This window comes from Neodiprion pinetum, chromosome 3 (assembly GCF_021155775.2).
Source record: "Neodiprion pinetum isolate iyNeoPine1 chromosome 3, iyNeoPine1.2, whole genome shotgun sequence".
In the NCBI taxonomy this organism is placed as follows: domain Eukaryota; kingdom Metazoa; phylum Arthropoda; class Insecta; order Hymenoptera; family Diprionidae; genus Neodiprion; species Neodiprion pinetum.
In genome coordinates this window covers 1,444,789-1,467,915 of record NC_060234.1, presented here as the reverse complement: position 1 = coordinate 1,467,915, position 23,127 = coordinate 1,444,789, and the positions used below count along the sequence as shown (strand labels likewise).

General features: G+C 37.4%; 1 protein-coding gene across 15 annotated transcripts; it reads right to left on the bottom strand.

Annotated features, from left to right (window-relative positions):
- Window positions 1-4,938: 4,938 nt before the first annotated feature.
- Rbcn-3B (WD repeat-containing protein Rbcn-3B) lies at window positions 4,939-22,902 on the bottom strand. Of its 15 annotated transcripts, none has more exons than XM_046617562.2 (25): window positions 22,752-22,902; window positions 21,951-22,126; window positions 21,340-21,572; window positions 21,086-21,228; window positions 18,931-19,121; window positions 18,646-18,791; window positions 16,122-16,148; window positions 14,344-14,434; window positions 13,869-14,280; window positions 13,563-13,783; window positions 13,257-13,476; window positions 12,546-12,660; window positions 12,255-12,460; window positions 12,024-12,161; window positions 11,722-11,790; window positions 10,760-10,861; window positions 9,976-10,188; window positions 9,625-9,889; window positions 9,317-9,536; window positions 9,005-9,227; window positions 8,534-8,871; window positions 8,120-8,443; window positions 7,929-8,021; window positions 7,643-7,840; window positions 4,939-7,560 (listed from the first exon to the last, which is right to left on the bottom strand). In XM_046617562.2, the coding sequence occupies exons 2-25, from the start codon at window positions 22,113-22,115 to the stop codon at window positions 7,375-7,377; spliced, it is 4,539 nt and encodes a 1,512-aa protein (XP_046473518.1). In that variant the 5' UTR covers window positions 22,116-22,126; window positions 22,752-22,902; the 3' UTR covers window positions 4,939-7,374. The 15 variants fall into 15 exon arrangements, with proteins under 15 accessions (XP_046473518.1, XP_046473520.1, XP_046473521.1 ...); XM_046617564.2 differs by having other exon boundaries at window positions 4,939-7,557; XM_046617565.2 differs by having other exon boundaries at window positions 9,014-9,227.
- Between the last annotated feature and the right edge of the window lie 225 nt (window positions 22,903-23,127).

Here is a 23,127-nt window from a genome sequence, read left to right as displayed (position 1 = left end):
CGAGTACCTACCTACCTACCTACCTACCTACATGATATATTTTTGTATGCAGACGGAGTGCGTTTCGGGTGTCCCGCGGCGGCGCGCAGCAAACGAATAGTCATATTGCGAGGCGTATACGTTACATACACGCGGTCGTAACTCGAATTTATAAATTATAATCAAGAGAGACTCGGAAAAGCTAAAAATTGTCAAACGGAGACTTTGTCTGCAATATACGTCGACGAAATTCAATTTACATCCCTGCATTTGCATTGGAAAAAAGTTTTCAAATTCGCATCTTCGACCATTTATTTTACCACACATTTTCGAGCAAATAAACTGACACATTATTTTCGCTATCTTACATTCTCTGTTATTCTTACGTACTCCTTCCGTGGTAATTCAAACGCCGATTACATTACGGATATATTACAGCGTATTACGTGAATGCGCAGGCAATGGCGTTATTACCTGCACGTTAAAAGGGGTTACAATCATAGTACGCATACGGTGGGGAAGCAAAACGACACGAAGGGTAATCGAAACTCGGGCTTTCATTCACACGTGAATAATGAAAAGGCCAAGAGAGAAAGAGATAGACGGGGTGGCGTGCATCGTGTGAGAAGGGTCACAGAGGAGTGCAGAGTGCACATCGGGCCTGAGGACAGGGCGATTATGCGCACTTGTATCGTTAATAATAGCCCTTGATGGTTACTTCACAGTTAGCCCCCTTCGCCCCTTGCATGAACGATATTAGGCAATCCGAACCCGTATAATAATGATAGTAATAATAACGAAATGATACGGTAAATAAGAAAAGCGCCTTGTATAATTACGCGGTATACGAATTTCCGAATATCAATCGGAGTTCAATTTAGGATATCTACAGATCGTTTCTTCTATGTGTATATCTATCGCGCGATACATTCTTCGAGTAGTAGAAATCACATTAAAATATTATATAAGCATTCTCGCATAGTTTAAAAGAAGAGACAAACGATAGAGTGGGGGGGTTATTATAAGGTGTGGGCATGTTAAAATTATCATACATATTGCCTGGGAGTTTTTATATATCCATATATATATATATATAAAAGTGTATAGACGTAGATGCCGCTATGGAGATAGGTCAATCCGTCTCCTATGCGCAGGGATATATTCCATTATCTAAGCAAACAAGCGATAAACATCGCGGCGAGTCACCCGCCCACGCCGAATTATTGTTGCCTAGTTATAAACAGATTTTTCTCCGCGTCCGTGCCCGTCTCTATATTATACCGGTGTTGAAGTATGTTATACGCGTATTTGAATATAACGAAGTTATTCAAATTGCATTCTTATTATTATTATTGTAATATTGTTGTGATTATTAGGATAAAACGTCATAATTCTCGCGGTGATTTTTAACTGTGAAATTACCAACGACCCGACTCTAATCTAGATCGAATAATTGTAAACAGTAAATCGAATAAGATGAGACAAAATTAACTTGTCGATCTTTACGTTCGGATATTTTTATCCTTTTCCATGTATACATGTATTATACATATACGGCGTCGTGGGTATCAAATTGAACGTTTAATCCGCGCGTGGAGAATGCCGATAGAGAAGAATGAATCGAAATGAGGAAAGGAAGATAAAAAAAAAAAAAAAAACCTAAATACGAGGATCGTGAGTCGTATATATATATCGAAGAATAAATCGGTTTCGGAAATTGTATTATTTTCTTAAACCGCGCTTGTGTTTTGTTCCTCGCGTTACGCAGGTACGCGGGTCGCTCTCTTGGCGCCGCGGGCGGCGTCTATTCGTCAGCGTCTGTATCGCTTCCCATTCACATTAATGCAGTATGAGTCAAATATTGACGCGCGGAACGAATAACACGTTGAATCCGGAATAACTTTGCTTTACCGTAAATTCATTGAAAAAACTATCTCTCGTCGCTTCATTGTACGTCACTTCGGACGTATAGGCATATATGTATAGGTATACCAACATGTATACGTTATATACGCACACCCAGGCAACATGTATTATAAAATAATACAGCAGCTAGAAAATAAAACAAAAAAAAAAAGAAAAGAAAAGAAAACAACCCGCGTAAGAAATGATTGAACAAGGTTAAATTAGTACCTTTTCATACTTTGGAATTGATAAACGGTGAAGTCCGTGACGAAATTGGTGTGGATTCTATTTTGTTATGTTCCAACGCGTCGCGAAATGAAGCTGTAAAACTGATACTCTAAGGACAACGAAAAAAACGGAAAAAGTGTTTCAAGAGGAAAATGCAAAGAGCAGAATGGTCCTGATAGCCGTACAAGATAGAAAAAGTGGAGTAAAAAGGAGTAAAGCTGATTGCCGGTAATTGTCTTCGACGTTACGTCTTTGGACGCAACTACCCCCTCGATTTGCGATTTAAAATAATATTCAATGTATAAAACGAATCCATTTATAAGCAATTAAGAGCGATAATCACATCCCGTGTATAATCAATTTTAAAACTTTGATGAGAAAATTTAAAAGTAAAACGTACCCAAGTGTGAATATAAACGGACTGCGATTGTTCGACGCAGCTGTAGATAAAGTGTAGCAAGTGCATGAATTGCATGCAGCGTAATTCAGAATACGTTTAAATAGTCACCGAATCGCGGTAGATGAATCCGAAATGAACAACTCGCAAAATATCTAAGCGCACGACATTTTTTCGCAAGTTGACTATGAAGCACGTTTTTAGCCTCTATGAATTTCTAAGATATACATTTATGCGCACCGTTCAATTGAACATCGCTAACTAAACTCACCGATTTCTATAGATATATTTTTTCCCCTTTTTTGGAACAAAGAAAATAACAATAAAACTGCAATTATCTCGCGTCTGCGGAAGAACTTACAATTAGGGGAGGAGATCGTAAGCGATGCCCTCTGCAGTTTAATCTTATGATTTCAACAAACGCTATCATAAAATGTTGTACATATTACATACGGAAATTTTGTCGTCACGCCACCCACGACAGAAAAGAAGAGAGAATGTTAGACGGCAATTTTTCAAAATTATGCGACTCACCCATCGTTGCATCCCCTCGGCTTCGGCTGATCGTCGGCTTCGAGAATCTTCCGTGAATCCTTCCGCGAATTCTTCCGCGTTTCACTGTTCACTGTAATTTAGTAAACACATTGTTGTATAAATGAAGTCGTGAAAGTTTTCACAGGGCTAGTTTATATACGTTTGCCGTTGTTACATGGATATAAATGTATATAATAAAGTGAAAAGACTCTAACCTGTAACTTCGAATCAACGACGTTTGCCACACTGACACGATCTTCCCCGAATTCACTCGCGTCCATCACGCAATTGTGATGAAAACAGAAAATCGAACGGGACGACGCCGAAATCCGGTGATTTAAGTCGACTGGAACGCGTCACTGTCTCTACACGTTACAAACACTAACACGAACCGACGTATCCACGTACACTTTGCACATTCGTTCAATTTTAAAGCCGCACATTGATTGTCGCGTCGCGAAAAACTGATTAACTCGCGATATGTTCTCAAGATGGCCGCTGGTCCAACGACGATAGTCCGTCACTTGTTTATCACGTGACGTCACAATACCTGGAAAATACTTCCACACAAAACGATCGCGTTCCAAACAAGATTAATTCGAAAGCTATGATACCCGATTTTGGAATTTGCACGATCAAAAGAAAACAAATTCAATCTATTGCAAAGATCGTCGAATACCGAACACAACTGCTCGCGTAATAATTAGTCGGATGTTTACAACTCCTTAACTCGAACGAAAACACAGCTGCTGTTTGATCGCACAAGCTACGTAAACGGTTCCCCGCTTTGGGCCGGCAAAATTAGACTGAATCCACGTTCATAGGACCGAAGTTTATGCGATTACGATCCGTTCACGACCGGATCTAATCTGAACTGCGCTAAGAATCGGATATCGCGACGGTTTTGACCGATTCATGAGTGGCGAGGACTTTGACAACGAAAACTGTTGTCGAAACTTTGTCCACTTACTTTATCGTGCAAACACAACCAAACATCTGAGAATCAACATCGGCTCTGAACTCTGCCGTGTATCGGACAGGCCTTCGACTGGTTTAATCTGTCGCTGATGAGTGAAAATTTTTTCCAACTTCACGCCTTTATCGGCAATATAGAAAAAAAAATACTACGTTATACCATGCAATTGTCCAATCTTATATGCCGTTACACATTTTCAGACGTCGATTGCGTTGCACATGAATGAGCAGCTAGGTTTTCAGATAGTTCGACAACTTTCAAAAGATGTTCTAACGAACTGAAAACTAAATAAATAATACTCGTAAGATCATTCAGATCGACTGCAGGAGTAAACAATTGATTTGAATGCTCGTCAAGGATGCTCTCATGCATTTTGTCTGGTACATAATCTGTTATAAACCTATAATTACCCACGCTCTGAGCGTTAATCTCCTCGTTGGATTAAAAGCCGAATACTGAAACGGCTTATGATCGTTTTTGAACAATATTCTTATCCTAAAATACACACAATCATCAGAATAGTAGCCACCGACGCGAACGAGGTTTTTTTTTCACGTTGCGATTGTCAAGTGGCTAACTTCGCAGCCGCACGTGCTTCATGGGTGATTTCCACATTCGTGTCGGAAACGCCATCTGTGATTGTTAACTAAAATTACATACCATACGTGGAAAAGTTATGCCGCCATTTTTGAACAACAGACGGTGAAGAAGTACAATATGAAATCTTCTTTACCGTTTTCTCGCGGTTAATTTAGAAGTAATTGGTATACTTAATGTTTAATAATTTTATAAAATAATCAATAAAAGTGTCTATAAATTAAATTTCTAGAATTGTGAAACAACTAAAATAATATTATTGGTATGACCAAGGAAGATGGAACGATGGATGAACGATAAATTAATTAAGTTACCTCAGTCGGCTGTTTTCTTTCCTTCATTTTTTGACAATAACAAGATTGAAATATATCATACATAACACCTTCTCTGAGCATACATACATTTATAATTCCATCAATATTACGTATTTTTTTTCAACTTTTCTTCCTTTCAATATAATTAAGAATATTATTTCATATAGAATTACAGTGATAATAAATCGACTCATCAAATACATTCAATATATTATGATATCAACAATACAGTTTGTTCTATGATATATTATTCCGGAAATTTTTGTTCTCTCATTCTTTTCTTCGTATTTCTGTTCTCTACAATTAAAGTGCGTATACTTATTATTACTGCAGCAACAATCATAAGAATCTGGCGTACGGTTTCGGAGATTATCACAATATTATACGCACTTCAAATAATCTGCGATTTAAAAACCATACGATTCGCAAGAAAAAAATGTTAGAACATGGAATAATATGTAACAAATTTCATTTCATATCTATTATTGATTTAATAAATGTAACCATCGAAGACAAAGAATATCTATGCATTTGAATTGATTACCGCAATGTACTAACATATTAGCTTTCGTCGTTACATTTATTATAAACAATAAATTGTTATTCATGGCAATTAATTTAAGAGTTTTGAAATGTAATACTATTTCATGCATGGGGCTCCAGGTGAGATGGATTAAATAAAGCTATCAATAAATTAACGAAAAAATCTTATAAAAGACTATTCAACGGTCTGTAAATTTGCACTACGCGATACACCGCCAACATTTTTAAAGGCGATTTAATTACCCTATACATTGTTCTCGCCGTTAAATTCAATACGCATAGAATGACGTGCAATTAATTGCTAATAAGTACTTTTACAGAAAGTTGGCCAAACAAAATGCGCACAAATTTTAGAAAACTTATGCCAGTATTATAGGGGACTTTCCGCTGCGTAATTATACTTAGCGTATAAGTTACAACCTGGATGTGATACTGAACCACATGATTTACCATATTAAAAACTGAATATTGTTGGGATTTGTACGCTTTTACTCTGTGTATATGTGTGTGTGTGTGTGTGTTTAGATGCTCTGCAATGTCGGCGTTTGGATCTGATTATTTCAGAATAATTTTTATAGTATATTTAGCATATTTGAAAACATTCAAATACAATCCTGACTCAAGATTAAATATAACGATAACGTGAATATAAAAAATTATTAGGTGATTACTTTTTTTTTCGTAATTCTCAACAAAGACGTATGGAACTGAAGAAATAGAACAGAAAAGAAATAGACTAGTGATTGCAGAAATTTCAACTCTTTCTATAAGTTAAGTATCACTATGTACAGTGTTATCATATTGTTGTATATCGGTTGCGAATTAAATCCTTTATGAAAAAAAAATATCGCTATCAGTATCTGTTCTCTAATATTAGTAGTTTGATCCTGAACAAATTTTTTTTTTTTTTCAAATTTTTCTTTTTTTCTTAATGTTGCTTTTAGCCTTATTAATCGACGACCTTGCGTTAAGAATCTGGGATTTCAATTATTCTATTCCAAATTATAGCTTAAGACATGAACTATAATCACCGAAATAAATAGGTAAATTTAATTAACTAATTAGATTATGAAATATATAATATATACATTTATATCCTTGGGCGGTTATTTTGGTATATACTTTCACGATGAGGCTGATTAATACTTTTATTACAAATGATTAAAAATGAAGAACTATTGTCGTTTCAAAGTTTGTGGAAAGATTTCTATTGATTTATACACATCATTTTACAATTCTCAGGCGGGTAAGCGTTTGATTTCAGTCTTGACTATTTAGTTTCAATTACTATACCCTAACGAGGTCTCACCGTATCATTCATTAGTCAATTTTCTCCATTCTTTTTTTTTATTTTTTATTTGCATTTTATTGTTAGCCACGAATGTGCGATAATCAAAAAGTTGAACTATGAAGACGATAGTAATACTGTTACCCAGCTACTTTTGTGAAACGAGGAGATACTTTCTCAAAAACCTTGAACTGATAATAATTTATAGTTTATCTCTTCATTTTCGAATATAACTCACCTCAGTTTAGGCTCAATGTATCAAGCCGGAGGATGTTGAAGCTCAATACAAAATAAATAACAACATGCATGGTAGGATTTCTTTTGTTTAAAACATAGAAAAAAATAAACGATTTGTGCAACTCATACTGCTTATTTAAATAATTAATTAACAATTAAAATGCGGATTGGAATTGATCGGGTGCGTTTAAAAACGGAACAAAACCGCGTATTATGATCGTTGAATATGTAACGGCGCAATGTAACTTACAGCGATAATCAGCAGTGATGTGTCGAAGCATGCTACTTACAAGAAAGGTCTGATTAATACCTCCGGCTTGAGTAACTACTGCATGGTCGCATTTCGATCTCAACCTCAACGAAAAATTCCAATCAATTAAACATTGAATCGTGTTTCCGAGCCATCGGCTAACATCAACGTGACGGTACGATTATTTATCCATATTAAACGGGCCAGCCGCATTGGATTCAAACGTGAAACATCATTGATAGGTGCTGTGCTGTACGACTTGATGCAACGGGTTTGAGAATTTCCTAGTCCGAACATCCCGCTGCTTGTCTGCTAGATAAAGACAAACAAAGTCAGTTGAAGTCGGTGAAATAAGTTTAAGAATAATATACACAATTTATTTTAAGACAGTTACCTGCCAAAAGCACAGCTTGTTTTCCGAACATGAATAACTAACTAAAAATTTCCCCTCGGGCGAAAATGCCAGCGCAGTTACAGGGGCTTGATGAGCAGTAACCGTTTGGCATTTTACATTTCCTCGTAGTTCATAGAGCGCCAATTGCCCTCCTCGACCTCCGACTGCTATCCGCCGAGTCGTCGGACAATGGCTTACCTTTTAATAAATATTTTCATCCGGTAAGTACAACTTACAAATTTTACTTATCAATTGGAGCAAATGAAACCTTTTTTTCCACACTCACTTGATTAAACCTACAGACAGCAGGAAATACGTCGTTCAGTGGTTTCATTTTAAGATGACCAGGATCGAGACAATGGAGTATGATGTCCATGACCTGAAGATAATATGAAGAACCAAGTAGCGATGAAATATGATTTTAAAAAAACACAATGTTTCGTATAATAGCTATAATTGAAAGGTTAAATATCTCACCTCAACGAGTAAATCGCTCATTTCACTCTGCATTTTGTCAATCAATTGTTCAACTATTCTCAGTATTTCAGGCTTGGCTCTGGCGAGTACGCTTGCAGCGAGATTGACATTCAACGTCTGTGCGTTTTGCTGGAGAGTATTAAATCGCGCAACTTCTCTCGCCATAGTTGTGATAAATGCGGCTGGTCTGGCCGTTGCTATCAGCATCAAAGCGTGCCTCGCGGTTCTGCAGCTGTCAGCTTGAGGCGTTAGCGGTAAGCCGTAAGTCATGCTGGGCACTAGCTTGTCAGCATCGCAACACATTTCGAGGAGCCCAAGCAGGACCTGACGAAAATTAAAAAACGCATAACAAACTATTGCACTTCATCCTTCGACGATCTTAACAAGAAACTTTTATCTCACGCTGAAATTCACCTTCGAAACATCGAGGTATGGCTCCCAGACCGTGAAGCCGCGGCCGATGAGGTCTATCGCAGCTCTGCGCAAGGCTGTGTGCATCGGTAGTTTCGAGGAATGAGGCGCGTGGAGTAAATGCGTCAGAGCCATGCTTGTATGCCGGGCAAGATTGTTATTCCCAATTCCGAATCCCTCGACCACAGAACTCTTTCGTCTTTGCTCACTGTCTCTTCGTTCTCTGGCGTTAGTCACATCCTGTCCGAACTCCGCCCCAATCACACCGAGCAGTACAACTGCCGTTGTCTGTTTTTGCTTCAGCTCCGCTATGCTCGACGGTTTTCTCGCTATACTTAATTCTGGAAAAAGAAGTAATTCGGATATTCATATTTTTGGTACTTCTGAACAAATATCCGTTCTTAAAAAGTCTGACACATTCTAATACACGGTACAAATATGTCTGTACTGTAGCAAGTTGGGTGTAAATTGTACCTTCCGCACCTTCTTCATCCTCTTCTTCCTCTTCCTGTTGTTGTTCTATCGTAGGAACTGGGCTGCCTGGTGGAGGGCTGTGGTTTTGGGACTGTGGGGCAATGGGTTCTTGTGTACTGTACTGGGGTAAATATTGTGACCAATTGTCCACGAGTGCCTTTCTGCCTTTTGGCCCCATCCTGCCAAGTTCTGCCAATAAAAGAGCCTGAGCCGCTTCTCTGACCTGAAGAATAATTGAAGATTATAAGAAAACAATAAAATTAATTCCTGAACCCAAGCGGAATTGTAAGTGTAAATATACAATCTACACACCTCCAGACATTGGTGTTGCCATCGTCTAGCCATCATTTCGACTTGGGGTCGCTTGAAGCTCTTCGCTCCTCCCTGGGCTGCAACTTTATCAGGTAAAAGAACGCAATGTAGAGTAGCAAGAAGCGACCAGCCTTGTTTGATTTGAGCCTGCTGAACGGTGTACATTTCTTCGTTTTCCTCCTCCGCTTTGTTCCAGCTCACTGCAACTCTGTTTCCCGGTCTGTAATAAAAGGAAGATTGGCAAATGGTGGACAATGAGTTAACCATTCACCAAGTATCGTTATGCAGAATCAAGTACTGTTATTCACCTATGCAATTTACGATTTCTTTCCTGTTCGGGAACAAACGTAGCATTGTTCATGGACATTAGGGTGTTTGCCAGTGATACGACAGCGAGCAGATGATTACTCGTCAAAGTTGTAGACAATTCCCAGTGAGCTCGAGCGGTGAAAGCTCTTGTGAGGCGCTCTTGCCTCACCAATTCAACCGGCAAACGTTGTTCTAATTGAGTCGCAGGCTCACCAGCTGGCTCCAACTGAGTTTGCCAGGTTGGAAGTAGCAGAGACATGTATCCTGTGGAATATAATGATGGTGGTTTAAATTGCACGGTGTTTCAAATCTGCGAATATTGCGTAATTGAGTTATCGACCATTACAAACCTCCTTTGGATAAAACGCCGAATGAAACAGGTACCATGGGCCTGAGCAGACCCAATTTTCCTTCGCACACTCTGTCCAGATCAGGATCCATTCCCCAAGCGTGAAGAAGGCTGAGCAGTAACTGAGCTACTTCCATTGCAGCGTTTGGCTCGCTGAAAGCTCCATTTCTCTTCAAACTGTTTTTCGGTAAATCATTGTTATTCCAACCCTCACCTGAGCAAAAACATTGATTCTTTAATAAAATATCAGCAGAAAATATTTCTTTACGGTGTAATTGAAAAATTACAAATAAATAAATAAATAAATACTAAATAAGAAAACAATGTTTTAGAGAGAATAAAAAGAAAAAATGAATGGCTGAACATTATCAGTTTTTCGTCAAACTCATTGCTGACTGGAGTGAAGCATGAAAATAATGAGAAAAACATATGATGCGTGGTTCGAATTACCAATAGTGCATAGCGTAATAAAATAAAAATATGTCTTTTCATTTATCGGTCGCAATGTTCTCGCAATCGCACATTAGTTGAAAAAAAAATCAGCTCAATGGAAACCGTGGATCTGGAGCTATAATACAAGGTGAAGTGGTAGAGCAGAAAGGTAGAAAAATTATAAAATTACACTCGATTAAAAGCTGTGAGAAATGGAATTTATGTGGATAGATTAAAACTCGCAAATGTAAAGTCCGAAATAAGAGAAAAAAAAGGAATAATAATAATAAAGTAAAAATCCATGCGCAGTAACGAATAATCTTGCAGTTTACGCTGGGGAGGTTTGCGCTAACCTTTGCCGTCAAGAGTGGACGGCTTTAAACCAACGCTTTCAACCTTGGCCTGCAACTTAGTCTGGACGTTTTCGGCGCCCTCCTTCATTTTAGCCAATATACCTAGAGAAAGAGATACTTATTCTGTAGACAACATTGTCGTATTATAAATATGTACATTTATTTGGTGCAAGCGCATTGCCAAGTGAACTGGAGCTAGATATCAAACGGCGACAAAACGAGCCTACGCAAGATCTACGTATCAACCTAGAGAAAGCATTAAAATAAAACTATTTAGTGGAAATAAATATGACAAACATCGGTATCAAATACATCAGACAATCACATCTAGTTTGCTCACATAAATCAAAGTAGCGATCTCAAAGAAACGGATAGAAAAATCATTACTGCTAAATAAAGGTGAAATGATTATTATTAGGCAGACAACGAATTGTTTCATCACTCTGTGTTGGGGTGTTCGTAAACGTGTGTACTTTGCAATATTTCATTAGTTCTGAAAAAAAAATTAAGATTAAAATTGCTGCCGTCCTTTAGTAAAGTTGCTCGTTTTATAGTCTATCGCGCGCACACACAGTTGACGTAAATAAAAGCGGGTGAATAACGAGCGCAAGTAGCTGCAGATTAGTGATCTCTATTTTCATGTTCAGTCTTGCTGAAATAGAGAAGATATAACTAAGTGAAAATTGTTCATTGACATTAATATCGTTGATTTTTCAAACAATATTAGATATTTAATCAACGACAACGATTGCACAAGCTGTTTGATAAAAGCGACAAACAAAAAATGATTAAAGGCCGTGCAAATAATAACTATTGTAGTTCAAAAGCGGTGCTATATCAATGATGATAGTAATAATAACAACAACAACAAGAGAAACAATAATAGCGATAATAATATGAAATAAAAAAATAAGTGATTCATTGACAAATGCTAAAAAAAAGTACACAACAGTAAACGGTACCGTGTCGATCCTTTTCCTTGAGAATTCTTTCAACGTCTCCGGCCTTATCCTTGACACGGCCGAAAAAATCTACAAACCATTAGTTTCAACGTTCATAAAGATTTGAGAAAATTCGTATTGTTATTCATAATTTTTATATACACAACTGTGAAATAATATACACCGGTCTCTACTGTTGTTCGAAATTCGCAAATTGGACCTTCATCAAGTGTTATTTTTAATAACCCACTACCATTCAATAATGATTAATTACACAACGCCAGGACAGAAACGAGAATTTATCGAACTCTTGGAAGACATACCAGCTATTTTTTTGTGAGCATCTGGACTAGCTGACTGCGTAAGAGCGGCAACCTTGTGGTATTCAGCCGCAGATATCAGACCCTGAGCCTCGAGTGATCCGGGTGACATGGATCCGTACTCGTCGCTCAACAGTTGCACTGAACGATGGTAAAGATATTTCTTTGATAATAATTAGTAGACAACCACGTGATCGGAATGAACAACATTGATTAAGGGAAGAAATTTCTCACCAATGAGTGCCTCGATGTCAAAGAAGAGTATGTGGCTCTCAGGATCCTTTGGGTTCGTCCTGAGTCCCTGTATCATCAGCGGCGCACCCTTTGCCTTTATCTGATTACCATGATCGCTTCCAGCGCCTCCGTGAAGTTGTTGCAACTGATGTAATCCACGTTGAGTAGCGTGTCTAATTGCCGAAAGATTTCGGTGCCGCAGACCCCTGTAGTAATAAGCCGTTTCGATTCAGTTTAGCGCGAATGGGTATAGGTGAAAGTAAATTTAACGACGAGACGTTTTGTATTTACCGGAAGAAATGCACGGCTGGATTTGCCAGTCCCAGTTCACCTCCAGCTGCAGTGCCTCCGGTAGCTGCTATGGTATTTTCGTCGCAAGCATAAAGGACCTCCTCGGCAATTATACCTGATAGAATGTTTTTTAAAAATTTTTTTTTATCATTTTCCAAATAATGTATACCATCTTTTTTCATATCTGTATACTCTTGTGGAAAAAGAAATGAATGGGCTTTCACGTTTTTGACTAAATAAGGTCCAATCTTGAAACGCTGTAACTTTGCGTGGATTGCAAGTAGAAGGTTAAATCAAAATTCACTTGTTACACAGAATAAAACTTTTTCAGACACTATTTCTATTGATATTGGACTACTTGACAAGAAAAAATCGCAGACAGAATTTTAAGAAAAAAAATGTCGAAGGGAAAATTCCAAGCTACAAAATGGCTGTCTTAAAAATCTAAACAAAAATTCTGTTCATCGAATATGATCGCGCAAAGTTGAAGGTTCAATTTACAAATTTGACATGAGTGGATTTAAAGATAGGATGTAGGATTACTCGAGAAAAAGTACATATAAAAATTCTTAGCTTCAAAATTGTTTTTGATTCAACCATCTAATAGCAATTTATGCAAAGTTATGGTGTTTCAAAATTGGACCTTTTTTCGGTCAAAAACAGGGGGCGTTAATTTGTCTCACGAGTGTAGTACGACACTACCAGTCTTACCATGTAAAACTCTGTCCAAATGTCCAGTTTCCATTTGCCAGACGTAAACGGCACCGTCGGAACACCCGACGATCATGAAGTCGTCGAGTGGACGCCACTTTATCGTAACGACAGGGAACAAGTGCCTTGAAGCTAGAACAACGCATTTCCTCTCAGCCAGGGAGAGCAGCGTAACGCTGTGGTCCGAGGCAACGCTGCAGACACATTTTTGTAGTCGAGGCTACAGAATAAGTTGGTTCGATTAGTCGAAAGGTATTATGCCGTCCGTTGATTAAGAAATACATTGTGAACGGCTGAATTACGCACACTGCAGTTGTCGGGAGGCACCATTAGCTGAGTAATTTCTCCAGCATGAACACAGAAGCGATGGATCAGTGTACCCGCGTACAAATCCCACAAGCATACGGCAAAGTCAACTGCTCCGGACACCAAATGCGTCCGATCGTATCTCGGCGCAGCCCCGTGCGGATACAGCAGGCAATTTACTCTGCCAGAATGTCCGAGTAAAACTTGATGAGGTGGCCAGTCTAAAACCAAAATGCATTGTTTGAACGACGTAAATCGAGGATACTTCCTGCAGTGTAGCGTTGACAATGGATTTTGGCGACTAACCGTCGTACTGCTGATGATTGCCGTGCAAAAGTTGCAGCATAACGGTTTGGGTAGCAGGAACAATGATTATGCTACCGTCTTCTCTGCCCAAAACAAGCCGACTTTGCTGCGGCAAGTAAATGCTGGAAGTCAATTTAATTCCGTGACCATCGCCGGAGTCTAACTGATCAAGAATTCCGACTGGGGGTGGTTTCATTGCTTCCCAGGCAGCCGTTAGACTGGTCTTTATAGTCGGCGGTAGACTGGTAGGTTTATAATCGTTTTGATTGATTTGCGTAAGTTGTTGCGATGAGATCTCGGGCAGTGTCCATAAGACAACGACACCTTCGCTATCGCCTCGGAGTAAATATTTCGAAGTTTTATTGTGCTTCTGAACTGTGACCAGTCGCATCGCCGGAGGACACGATAATGGCTGAAATGAATTTTCTGGCATAAGAACCTTCTTGCCTTATTAACAGTTCGAATAATTTTATACCTTATCGCCTGGCTGCGTCAGAGTGTAGTACAAATATGGTTGATCACACTCAGCTGCAGGGGTATGAAACTCCTTGTTGTCAGCTACGCTACTATGGATCCGAGAAAAAAAACGTATTACGACAACGCAAATTCCAATTCAAATATAAGATTATTTGCTTTCATATACTCAATAATTATGGAATACTGTTTTTCTATCGTCTTTCATTTAACTGGATATCAGATTAATATTTGCGTTGAACAGAGTCAAGTATTACTGTTCACGAAGCTACTGGTCAATTGCTAGAATCATTGATGTGTGCAAGATGCATTTAATTCCCTACATCATGATTTTTAAACATTATCAATTACTGCAAATATTCCATAAGTATTATAATTAAGACGTAATAACTTTGTATTGCATACACATTTATGTGTGAGAGCAAAGACACAGATGTGCCAAAATTAATGCTAAGAAATGCTGAAGTCATAAATAAAGTATGAACATCGATTTCATTAAAGCGAAGAATACAGAGCTAGTAGCATCAAATCGTCTTAGAATTAGTGAAAATAATCAAATCTCAAACCTAATGTCAATTGCATGTGTTAATTACAGTTAAATTGTATTTCAAGCTGCGGAAAAAGTTTATGACTGAAAGGTGTACAGTTTTTCACTCGAAATGAGAATGTAATGAACGAGAAGTTGCTACCAGTTCTGGGAACAGTATTTCGTCATAGCTGAAAGCTCGATCTATTGTTTGATAAAAATAACAACAGACGCACAAAGTACTTATTTCTTCGAAATTAACAATTTTACCAAAACAGCTCTATTCTGAAAACAATCCGACTTTACTTAGTCATATTCTACAAATATCATCGGGCTATGTATAAGATATAATAATTGTATTAAATTAGGAGAAGACTCAACTATCGATTTGAGACGTATTTTAAATTCTAATTCAACTTTGAATTAGAAATTCAAAAGGATTTATCATTCTGATCCAATCGGTTGCTGCAGCTACGAATTTCTTGTCATATCTAAGAATGTAAGAAAGAAGACCAGGCAATGTAATAAGAGCTAACGATGTCTGTACCTTTCAACGTGTGTGCGTAGTAATGTACCACTTTGTATTTTTCATCAATGTAACTTTTTACACCGATTGAATTGTGTTCAATAGCTAGAAAGCAGTTTTAAGCAAAAGCAATATATTAGCAAGCATGACTTGCGGTACTGAGAAGTAAATAAAGTGAAATTGTGATGAGATAAGTCAATGGAATTGCCTAATCTGCCACTAATCTACGGTTCGTGAACCATGTACAGAGCTGGCGTATGAAAATTTGTTAATAAAAAGCTGAATTGATTACTAATTGAAGGTAGCAAGTAACATATGCCTTCCAACTGCTGATTTCGCACTGTAGGCAACTGCAGTTAACGTGCTGTCTATGATCGTTATCGATATGAATGATATTATATGACAAGTATAATAACTCATGCGTTACCTGGATTGTTTGAACACTTATAAAAAATTATCAGGACGCAAGAAGTTGAAGTTAATGAGGCTTGTAAGATGGAATTCAAATTATTGTATAGCCGCTCGTTAGTATACATATAAATACAAATATGTATTGTACGTATAGGCAGAAATGATGAACAAAAGGCACACTGAAGTCTGTATGATTGTGATATAGAAAATATATCTAAGCGTGATGAATATGAATAAATATAAAGAATTAAAAAAAAAAAAAAATTGAGATATACGTATATGAATATGAATAAGGTAAAATATATTTTCGCGTTACCTGCTGAGAGCCTTGCCCTTCAGCTTGCTAGAACAGACCGGATCTCTCGTAGTATGTGGTAGAGGGTATGTTATGTAAGACGAAACATCACCATCAAACAGATAAATGTGTTAATCAATGTGCAGTAACGATTTGTAAACGGTGAATTGATAAATTTGTGAAAACAATTGTCGAAGAAGAAAAAAAAAATCCAGAGATAAAAGATATTCGACAATATAAACAAAAATAAAGTTAGGGTATAGATAGTAACGCTTCGAAAAAAAAAATAAAAATGACATTGACGAAATTTGTCGCCACATAATCTGCACAAATATAACAAATCGTGAACGTTTTTACGCAAAACGAAAGCTCGCTTAGAGATTAATTATGATTGATAAACTGTAATTTGCTTATGTTTCGTTGACAATTCCTCGTTAAAACGCGATAGTACTGTCAAGATGTAGCTTCATTTAAGTGAGAATCAAATAAAAACTGTTAGTACAAGAGCCGAATCTCACTCAGTTTGTCTAAACCGTGTCCAAAAACTACTTGCTTTCCAACAAATGCGTACTCTACGGACTCTGCGAATGAACTGTCTTCGGCCGTTTTGAGAGCTCGTTAACCCGTGAAAATTTGTAGCAAGAAAGGAGAAATTGTATCTTTTACAAGGTTCGCAATACCTGCCACAAACTGTATCGAATGAATTCATTGAAAAAAGATAACGTAAAACAGTGCTTTGCTTGCAGGTGCCTGTAAAGTGTTGCTATTTTTTGAGACCAAAAATAAAACCAATAAAGGAAAAAAAACTGCAAACTAATTTCAGCTAGTTGTGTGTGATTTGAAACTATTTCAACTCCTTAAATATAAATGTAACCAATCAATTATACCGTAAATTTTTCATTCATGTATTATTATTAATATTATTATTATTGTATCCTAGCTGTAAATAAAATAAATAAAGTAGCAACAGCAAATTAGACCTTGTTACTTGAATGTGGAATATATATTTCAATGTAACGTGTAAAGAGTAAAATGTAAAATGTGGAACTGTAGAGTAAATGCACTAAAATATATATTGATACACGAAGGTAAATTTAAGCTACATGCTATTTCCATTTGGACAGTCCAATCCAGGATTGCGATACAATAGTGATATAAATAACTGTTGACTACATGATTGGAATCATACTGTAATCAGAAATGCTGATATGATATGACAAACTTTCTAATTAAAGCGCTATACTAGTTTTTGGAACATTCCACACAACAAATCTGGTATAATTTGCATAGTCTTACATTGTATAAAAATTGCGATTCTCTACGTATGTGTGAAATAGAGAAAATAAATAAATAAATAAATAAATGAATGAATGTTACCATATCTCAGTCAATCAACATGCACTTGTGACTTTGATGCCAAGAGTTTTAATATACGCACTCAAAAATAAGTTATAAGTACATAACAATAAGGGTTTTTTAATTTGTTGGCGGAGAAGGAAGAAAAATTTAAGATTTTCCAAAGTAGAAAATTGCATACTATTAAGGAAAAACCGAAACAATGGATTATAAAATATTACACGGAATGAACTAAATATAAGTAGAGGAAAAAAAAAATTGCTATAAATTTTTTTTGAATCAATTGAAACGGCATATTTTGTTTTTTCTATGACTTTGCTGTTCGCGAAAAGATAAACTGTTAAATAATTTTATAGTGAATAAATACTTTTATGTTTAGCTAGGTAAATTTTAGCAATAAACTAGTTTCTAAGTCCACTCCTGAATTCGAGAGCTTTCTTATAGTACTCCCGTCAGGAAGTATACTTTGAACCGTGTGTCCTATATATTTGTTCCAGTGGTATGAAATAAATAAATAAGTTGCAGGACCATAAGATATACATATCTTAAAAACATTCATGCGCGATGCACCTTATTGGTAAAAGATTAAAACTGTAGAAAACAATTTGATTGAACGTCACATATGGTGTATATTTCTTACTACTCGACAGCGGTACCGAATTTAATGAAAAGTCAAAATTTGAAGGTAACATTAAATTCTGGGATTCGTCTTGCTGTAAATAACACAGTAAATCAAATGCAATTGTAATCATCTATCACGGTGTCGCAGGCCATACTGAATGACACGATTTTTATCTAACGAAAATTTAGTGCACATCTTACATAGATAGTCTATATCGCTGATTTTATAATTTACTCTCACACATTTCATCAAATCTGCATTTCACACTTTAACTCAAAGATCTAAATTGCAGTCGACGTCTTAAAAATGACTAAAATTATTCCCATTTCGTATAATTTGTTATAAAGAATAAATTTAAGTATTTTGAAAATAACGTTGCATACATTTTTTGAAGAAAATAATTTGAAAATCATTATTACCTGGCAATGTGATATCAGACAATCACTAAACCCTGTGAAATTGCTAATGAAATGTGAAATTTAACTAATTTCAGCAGAATTTTTATAGAAACTGGCTCGATGCTATTTCTTTTGGACCATAATTTACGTCTACATGGGAAAAACGTACTTGGCGGGTAATTTGTAGAGATAACCATGACCTTCGTCACTCCAAAGAACGACCCTGTCAGCGGCCAAAAAATCTCCCGCCATCCAGCGTTCGCCGCGAGGCGCCGTTACAGAACAGAGAACTGAGAAATCTCCGGCGTCAAATATCTAACGCATAGTAAGATGTTTTTATGTTACTGTTATTACATTCTGATTTCTCTAAGTGGTATCAAACCAAACCGTAATATCCTATAGTTACAACTTCAATATTGATACGATGATAAAATGAGTCGTAAGATCGTCTCACCTGCCAATACTTGGAGCATACTATCAGTACTGTTCTCTGATTATAGGGGCAGCACGTCATCGCCAATGCGTTGAGGCAGCGAATTTGTTTGCTTTCGTGCTCGTACAACGGCTCGCTGTGGCGGTTCTCATGGCCCAGTAGAGTCCAGACTTTCACTGTCCCCGTTGTAGTCAATGCCAAGACTACGTCGTCTTTAATAAAAACGAATTAGCTGTTGTAAGATAATAGTAGATTTTACAAAATAGCATTCAAAGCAGCATATTAAACAAAGCCGAATAAATGTATAGATAATTTCATTTATCGACACATCTGGACTTGAATTACTTTGTCAAATTCCGTTTCTCAGTCTTGAAAATTAACATTGATGTATTTAAAATACGCACAACGATCGATCAGCGTCAGCTCTTTTATGTTTTACAGACAATTAATATTCACACAACTGTAAAACTGTACAAATTCCGGAACAATGCTATTGTCCAAAAGTTAGTGATTACCAATTACGCGCAATTTCTGTTAACTGAAATAACACCACGAACTAAAAAGCTTTTCATCCCAAATACAATTATTCTGTTACGGTAATAGATAAAGTCTTTTTACTGCGCATTGAAAATTTCTCCTCGCTGCAGAGTAAGCTCAAGAATACACAGATTAAAACTCTGCAGTGACAAATTAGCAGCGTATAATGAGATGGTAAAATTTTTGCATGCCTATGAAATTGAAGTTAAACTGAACAACTTTTTACGAAATCTTAGCTAGGCTTTTTGTTAATTTGAAAGCATTAAAATCGTTGTTAATAAATTTAGCAATAAACATTGCCCTAGTTAATTTTTAAATGTAAAACATGCGTTCAAACAAGGGATACCTAATTAGATAATTTTATTACGAAAAATCTGATCCTAGGATAATATGTAGTTTAATATTTATACTTACGTTAGAGCGTATACAGCTTAGAGATATCGCACAAATGATAGATGTATGAACAGAGGATTAGAGCGTTAGTGGGTAAAAGGATTCAGCAGACTTGATGTTGAAAGAGACTCATCGATAAAAGTAGGAACAAAGTAAAGTAATTGGTAAATCAAAGATCAACAACTACCGATACAACAAACTGATAAGAAACAGAGCGACAGAAGTGTACGTTCTTTTCTGTTTTGTCTTCCGAAACTTCGGTGACGCTAAAATGAAAGAAGTACTACAGTCTCTACCAATGTGCTATAACCACCCTGTATCCAGATTTTCTACGTGCTGTAACATGACAACACAATTAAATCGAACCTTCAGTAGAATTTATAATATTAAGAACATGCACGGTATAAGTAAAATATTGTTACATTGACCTTAATTCATTGAAAACTAATTAATTAACGTGAACGTGAGTCATTAATTTATGAGTTTGCACGGCTCTTCCAGAGCAAAATAAAATTCAAAGATCCTGTTTAACAAATTGACACTGAACAAAAAACAGAGCTTTCAAGTAATTCCCAAGAAGATATTCTGGTAGTATTATTTAAAATAACAAAAAGTTAAAAGTTGCAAAAAATTTTCAGTTAAAACCGAGTTATTCAAAGAGGCAAAAGAGAATACAAAAATTAATAAATTGAAACCCAAAACGAAAAATCATTAAATATATAACTGAACAAGCCTCCGTCTGATATTCCCAATGTGAATGAAATTTTCTAACAAACCTTCTCGTGATTTAAGTATTGCAGTGCTACCAAAAAAAGTTGACCGCAGATAATCTGCAAGATTCTAAAATGCTGAGTGCACTATTATCTCAAACAAGATACATAATCTCAAATACGTTTATTGCAAATAAAAAGAAGATATCACCAGAAAATTAAATTCACAAGTTATTAATATTTCTAATGTTTAAAAACTATTTACAGATTTGATAGCGATATACAAAACGAAAATATCAGACCGTGGAGTGACAAACTTGGAAAGCTCGATGAAATACTAAAACAATAGAGGAAGTGCCGATCGATTGTTACATGGGAAAATCAATGAAAAATTATACCTCAGGTAACTCAGGTCAGCGAGAAAGTTTGAGAAAACAAATAGATCCTCTAAGGCCGATAGAGACAAAAATAGGTATCGGTAAAGTATAATACGGGTTAGGATGGTAAGCATAGATGTGTGATGAAGTGTAACTAACTTGTATGCACGAGGAACCGACCTTTCCGTTTGGCCGGTCGCAGGACGTGCAAAGCGCTAATCCAATCTGGATTAACGCGGGAGCTTAGAGTGAACAAAACTTCCAGGCTGAAGGGATCCATGACCAAAACTTCTGGATAATAACTGAAACATCGAAGCAAGAGCGTGATCAACGGTTTCTAGATAAAACTCGCACGACTAGCTGCAAAGTTGTGAAATCTTATGACACTTAGTAGGTATCGCTCTGTCTCTCACCCAGAGCAAAATAGCCTGATGTCTTCGCCTCCAGCCGAAACATAAGGAAGCATCTGAGTGTGAATGTTATTGAGCTTGACAGCTTCCCTACACTTTCCATCGATCAAATCCCAGGTGCACATTTCCCCGCTCTCGCTGCTGCTGACTATATAGTTTTGCTCCATTATCACGCTTGCTCGGCTCAGACACATTATCGGTGCCGTATGTCCAACAAGCAGACAACGTGGAGTCATCTTGATAAATCAAAAAGCATCATCATTAATCCTGCGTCGTTATCTGTCACCACATCGAGCCGCGGATTGAATAGCGAGGTGAATATTCTAAATTCTTGGTGTTACGAATGAGTTGTAATGTTAATAAACTACAAGTCTCAGGAAAAAAATACAGCCGAACCCTGAGAAATTGTTTGCGATTTTAATGATTACCCATCTTATCAATTATTACGTTAGAACAAACAGTCTTAATCAGCATCACTGGGACAGAATATGAAGGACGGTCGGGAGGATGCGTGCAAAAATTTACGACTCACCTAAGGGGCCTGATTTACAACTATTATTGATACTGGCCCGGGATAAAATGATAAGACGCAATACTCGGAGATTCGATTTTACCTTCAGAGTTTCGGGGTCGACTTGCCACAAGCATATCTGCCCGTCGTAGCATCCTGTCACGAGAGTTTTCTGATCCCTCGACAAGTATATGCAGGAGATACAATGAGTCGGAGCTACCCTTCCCCACAGCACAATCGGTACGACCAAACTGTTGCCTGCCGTCATCTTGAAACGTCCTAAACGTGGGAGCGAATAATAAAAAGTAATTAACTATTTAACCGCCGACGTGACTAAATTAAGCAGCAGATAAAACTAGCCTGAATAATTGGCGGAATTGCGACTGTGTAAAGTTGAGCCCGTCAAGCGAACGTCACGAATCGAATCGTTTATTAATCCATTCGGAGTGTTATGATAATAAAACGAGAGTCAGACGTCACGAGCAAAGATAATCGTTATACGCTATTGGCAAATTATACGAAGTTTCGATACGAGTCGAGTCGTAACAAGAATAGAACTGTCAAACGATCCGCTGCACTGCCACAGAGTCGCGTTTCACGCATCCCGAGACGAACGAAGCCTGACGTTCCCTGATCTTTTCAACTTTCCAGATCCGAATTACGTTGACGCAGGCTGGTAGTAAACTGTTTCAACGCTCGTGGTCGCAGCAATTGGCACGAACTGATTAAAATCAATTTAGCAAACACGTCTGCTGGCTCCGCCGCTCCCCCGCGATCCAGGAGAAATACGTTCGCTCTTTTTTGTTCCTCGGGTATGTTATCGTTCCGAATCACGAGTCAGCGAGGCTCTTTTAGCGAGCCGCGATTATCGTCGGACGATCGGCACTATTATCGATCAACTTACCGCGAACAGCGAACCTCGGGAATACTGTTACGCCTCGAGTACAGCCCACTTATCCCACAGAGCCGTACGCTGTTCTCTACGTTGATATCACACTAACGTCCATTTTCTAATTGACTAGGCAAAGTCAATCAGCTGATTTGTTTTGAGTGTGGTGTGCGCGAACCACGTGCGCGCAGCTTCACGCTGCTCCGCTCTCTTGACAGAACGGGGATAAGGGAAGAAACTGCTTTACCGCGTGAGGAAGACAATCCCTCATTGCGTACAGACGTGGAGGAGGCCTGGACAGACGTTTAGAGCAATGCTGCTCTTTGTTCATTTAGTTGCCTTTCATAATCATGTCGTTAAAATGTTGCTTTTATTAATGCAAGCCATTTAT

What these genes read in the sequence shown, in the direction of transcription:
- Rbcn-3B (XM_046617562.2), bottom strand. Translation starts at nt 22,115, where the DNA reads ATGACGGCAGGCAACAGTTTGGTCGTACCGATTGTGCTGTGGGGAAGG. An exon ending in GTCCACTCTTGACGGCAAAG is followed by an intron (nt 10,189 to 10,759) that starts GTTAGCGCAAAC and finishes GTTTTTGCTCAG; the next exon opens with GTGAGGGTTGGAATAACAAT. An exon ending in GGCAACACCAATGTCTGGAG is followed by an intron (nt 9,228 to 9,316) that starts GTGTGTAGATTG and finishes ATTATTCTTCAG; the next exon opens with GTCAGAGAAGCGGCTCAGGC.